The 5,267-nt window shown below is 28.6% G+C and overlaps 1 protein-coding gene across 1 annotated transcript; it reads left to right on the plus strand.

Annotated features, from left to right (window-relative positions):
• Nucleotides 1-2,856: 2,856 nt before the first annotated feature.
• On the plus strand, nucleotides 2,857-5,048 carry LOC145015857 (high mobility group B protein 1-like). The gene is made up of 8 exons (XM_078974330.1): nucleotides 2,857-3,013; nucleotides 3,720-3,783; nucleotides 3,915-4,037; nucleotides 4,132-4,189; nucleotides 4,289-4,333; nucleotides 4,432-4,512; nucleotides 4,598-4,666; nucleotides 4,752-5,048. Exons 2-8 carry the CDS (start codon nucleotides 3,722-3,724, stop codon nucleotides 4,803-4,805), a joined length of 492 nt encoding a protein of 163 aa, XP_078830456.1. The 5' UTR covers nucleotides 2,857-3,013; nucleotides 3,720-3,721; the 3' UTR covers nucleotides 4,806-5,048.
• The last annotated feature ends 219 nt before the right edge of the window (nucleotides 5,049-5,267 follow it).

Raw genomic sequence — 5,267 nt, forward strand, 5'->3', positions numbered from 1 at the left:
ATGGTTGAAGGCAGATAGCATGTAGCATCATACAACATCAAAAACATGAAAAGTTTCAGCAACCATGTAAACGGCGATAACAATAGCTCAGATACTTAAGGATTTCATATTAGAGATTTACAAGGAAAATGAGCTTCAATTTGTGGGTGTAACCGGTAAAACCGGGTAAAAAATAGATTGTTGGTATAATTAACGGGTCACATATAAGTTTAATGACTTAGACCACCAAAAAAATACATTAGGGACCTTTTAAACCAAAACCGAATAATTGGTTAGGTTACAATGATATTAACCATTATTTTTTTTTTATAAATTATTACTATTGACTAATTAATAATGAACATTTAATCCTATTGGAGTAAATGGTTTTTTTGCTTATTTTTATTGACCACTCAATATATATTGAATGGTCAATATAGTTTAACCATTTGTACATTTTATCCTCTCATCTTCTAATCATATTTTAATGTAACCCTTCTTTATATTTTAGCTTTCAATTTATTTATTTGTTTACTAGTTAACTAACTCTACCAAATATTTAGTGACATTTTAATTAAGAAATATAAATATAGTGATAATATTAATTAGAATAGTTTATATTAAATATGATATATGTTTAAAAATGACTAATTAAATGGAGGTTATATAAAAATTTTAAACAGATAAGGATAACTTAATTAAATATATATATATATATATATATATATATATATATATATATATATATATATATATATATATATATATATATATTTGAAGAGTTTAACCATTTTAGAAACCATTTATTTAAAGGTTAAAAATATTAAAATGATGATATGAGAATACCTTTAAACTATAGATCCTCTCAGATATTATGGACCAAAGAAGCGATTTTGTCTTAAAATTACTAGAGATGCGAATATGGATGGGTAATGCCGTAATGTGGCTTTAAAAATTAAAACTTAAAGTAATCAAGACTTTTTGGTACGGATCAAAATATGTCGGCTTGGTTGACCCATGGTAAAATCATTATTGTCATTTTTGTCAAAATTTATAGAATGTATATATGTTAAATATGATAACCGACATAAAAAAGAAGAAAGATAGAACATAATCCACACTAAATGATCTTTTTGATATTTTGTAACTTTGTATATAAAAATGTCAACCCAAATGAAAAAAAAAGAAAAAGAAAAAGAAAGACATCTACAAAAAAAATAAGCCAGTAAATCACGAGGAGCAACGTAAGCCGGTAAAACCGTACAAAAACACAAATCTCGCATTTGAAGAGTTAGTGGATTGAAAATCCTACCTAATAAATAAAAATAATTTTGACGCAACACATGTTAATTTTTTGGTATTTTTGAATAAATGTTTTTTCCATTTGTCATTTTTTTCATTTTTTTTTATCTTTTCTTAATTAACACATCATATTTATACCTTAATAATAGTTGCTTTAATTGAAAATAACCAATAAATTACAATATTACAACTCATATAGTATTTAATTAGATTATGACTCGCGTTAAATGCGGAGAATATAAATTAAATATACATCACATTAATAGATGATATTGTTTTAGGTGAAATTTTAATAAAAAATGTTACTTAGATTCATTTTGAATTTTTGAACCAAACTTATTAAATAAAAATATTTAATATTTATATTAGAGCAATTTGGTGTTTTAATACAGTAATTTTTAACATAAATGATTCACGTGATATTTGTTTTATCACAACATGATGCGACTCATTGATTAAAACATGTTGTTTAGTAGCTTTATGAATTAATTTTGTTCGGTATACAAACCCCCATGGAGGCTCATATGACACTTTTCATATTGGTCATGTAAAACCAAAAGCAACAATAAATTGTTATATATACCAACAACGTTAAATTCTGTAAAGAAATTTGATAAACATTACAATTAAAGCGTATTGTCATAGCTATAAACATCAAACTCAGACATTGTAATTTGGTCAATTTCTAAAGTATCTTTTCCTTATAAGAATAAAATATGATTTTTCAGACTACACCTAATCAGATATACATATTCTCTGATCAAATAAATTATTACAAAAAAGCCTTGTTATTAACAAAATATATATATTATTTTCATAATTTGCCAAAAGTTAACACTAATAAATAATAATGAACTTTTATAAATCTTGCATTTTGATCACTGCATCTAACTAACAAATGAATTTCAGTTTAGAAAATTGATTCAAGAAGTACATCCATGACTTCTTGTAGCAGAATTTGGGAGAATGCTAAGACCTATTAAGATATGTGAGAATGGTCTATGTGACTACGATTGGTTTCTGGAGGGCAATACAAATTCAAAATGTAAGCACGTATCTTTCCTCTAGTAGATTGATTAATTTTTTTTATGACATCTCAACAGGAATATAATAATAATAGGTAATAAGAACAGAGTAAATGTATGAAATTAGAGAAGAAGGAGACATAGTAAAGAAAAAACCCCAAAAAAAGAAATGGAGAAGAAGACCATTGAAGAAGAGCATTATAAATCGTACGATTCAATCCAAAATCGTAAGAATAAAAAATTCAATGTAATTCTATATAATTCAAATTTAAAATTTAAATAAATTTTTGTTTAAACCTTCGTGTTTAATTTTTTTGTTTTATCCAACCTGTATAAGATACGAGTTTCACATTTTTATTTTATCCAACCCGTATAACATACGGTTTCACAGCTAGTTGAAATCTATAAATAGGAGGTCAAAATGCAAACTTGTATAAACATGAGGGTCCAATATGCAAAAACATCATTCTTGTACCACTGATTACTGATTCCTTTACTTTTGTCCGAAACCGGCTACACCCGGTAACCTGTATTCTTTTGGAAGATCTTTATTGAGCCGTTGCGACATATTCGGGAACAAGTCAACCGGCTTGTCCGGTCACTCTTCGTAAAAGTCTTCTTCATTCTCCCGGTTCTCTGCCCCTTCCTCGCACTTCTGTTCTCTTCCACTTCACCGATCACAGATCGTTTCTCACTTCTCGCTCTAGGTATCTCCTTCTTCAGATCTGTTCTTCAATTTTTTATTTTGTGAATTTGAGTTTAATTGTCTTTTGAATTGAACAATTTGCGACTAGTTACTGTATTATTCACTTCGAAGCTGGTGAATTGCTCCGTTTTTTGTTTGATTTTTGCTGTTTTTGTTATCGTTCGTTGTTTCTGTTTGTGATATTTTCATTTAAATGTTTTTCAAATCGAACAATTTGTGCTTAATTATCGTATTAATCGCTTCGAAGTTTGTGAATTTCTCCGCTTTTGGTCCGATATCTGCTGATTTTCCTTGTTCTGTCTTGTTGTTTATGTTTCAGTTTTTTTGAACTTCAGATTTTGAATTTCATATTTTCTTTCCTCCAACGAATTGAATTAGGGTTTCTGTAGCTATTTTCTAGAAGCGATTCGATTTGTTTTTTTACGAGAGAGGTTGATACCCTTCATGTTATCTTTTAGTGCTTTTACTTATGCTTATTCCTTCTTCAATTTGCTTTGGAATAACATAACGCAAGTGCATAATTTCCATCTCATTATGCTTCAGGTCCATCAGATCAAATGTTATTTTAGAAATTTGACTAACAATGAGACAATTTTTCTTTCAAGTGGACTAATGCAATGTCGATTATCAAATTTATAATCTCAAATCACTTTCCTAACATACATCTTTCTCAAGATTTTGTTTATAAACTCTTTGATGCTTTATAGATATGAAGGGTGCCAAGGGTAAAGGGGCAGCAAAGAGGGACACCTTGAAGCCTGTTGATGACAAGTTAAGATCACTCTTAATTTCATGCTCAAATTATTGTTCTAAAGCAAAAAGCCAACATGTTTTTCTATGAAGTTAATTTCCCAAATACCTAATTATCTTTGATAATTGATGTACTCTTTTCAATCTTTCAGAAAAGTAGGGAAGAGAAAGGCACCTCCTGCTAAGGCTGTTGGCAAAAGCAAAGCCAAGACTGCGAAAGCAGCTAAAGATCCCAACAAGCCAAAGAGACCTCCAAGTGCTTTCTTTGTCTTCCTGTATGTGTATTCATTAAAAAAAAACATTTTTTGATTGTTTGAAATGAACTTTACACTTATATTCCTACTGATATTGATCATATAACATTTACAGTGAGGAATTCCGAAAGACATTCAAGAAAGAAAACCCTGATGTGAAAGCTGTTTCAGCTGTAAGTACTACACAATCCTTGTTACATTATCTTGCTGTTTGTTTTTTTTACTTTTTACTTTTTTATTTTTCCATTTTATTTATCTTTCTGTTTATACAGGTTGGGAAAGCTGGGGGAGAGAAGTGGAAATCCCTTACTGCAGCTGTAAGTTTTTTGTCTTTGTGGAAAATAACTTTTTTATACTATAAAGTTTACTCAAATAATATAATGGAACTTAGTTATTCTTTATCTAATCTTATCAGGAAAAAGCACCATATGAGGCCAAAGCTGCAAAAAGGAAGATTGATTATGAGAAACTAATGACTGCATACAACAAGAAGCAGGTATTATTTTCATGTTAATTAATAACAAATTAACAACAAACATCATGACTTGTTTATTTACAAAGATTTATGTATAAATCAACAGGATAGCATTGCTGATGATGATGAAGAATCTGAAAAGTCAAAGTCTGAAGTAGATGAGGAAAGTGGACAGGTATTGTTAATGTTTTTAGTAAAATAGACAATTGACTACAATAAACAAATATTGGTTTTTAATTTTTGCATTGTAATAATTACAGGAAGGTGGTGATGATGATGAAGATGATGAGGATGATGATGAAGATGATGATTGAGATCAATGCTTTTTTTTTTTCAGCAAAATCTGTCTGAATTCATTTTCAGACCAAACAAATATTTGCTGGAAATTTGCATGTTCATGTTCATATAGATATTATGGTCATGTCTTATCTATGTGTACTTTGCATTTTACACTTCAGCTCTTGCAGAGTGTTTAGCTTAGATTTTATTAATGATCTTTTACTTTATGTACTTTATCTATGATTTCTCTTTTATTTTGAAATGAGTGTTAAATTTTACGTTGTTGTTAAGTGAGTTTCCTTTCAAACCTTTGTAGGTAAACTAATTATTAGGCTTTATGAAACAAAAAAAAAATGTTTTCTTTTTTTCTTTTTGAAAGTATGACTGTTTATTAAAACTTCACATGTAAATTGAAAACGAGTTTCATGGTGGAAGTGTCTCTAGTAGGGTATTTTGTATTCAAGTCCATGATAAACCATGCATAAAAGAAGTGATTA

The sequence above is a fragment of the Lactuca saligna genome, chromosome 9 (assembly GCF_052625555.1).
Source record: "Lactuca saligna cultivar CGN05327 chromosome 9, ASM5262555v1, whole genome shotgun sequence".
Classification (NCBI taxonomy): Eukaryota; Viridiplantae; Streptophyta; class Magnoliopsida; order Asterales; family Asteraceae; genus Lactuca; species Lactuca saligna.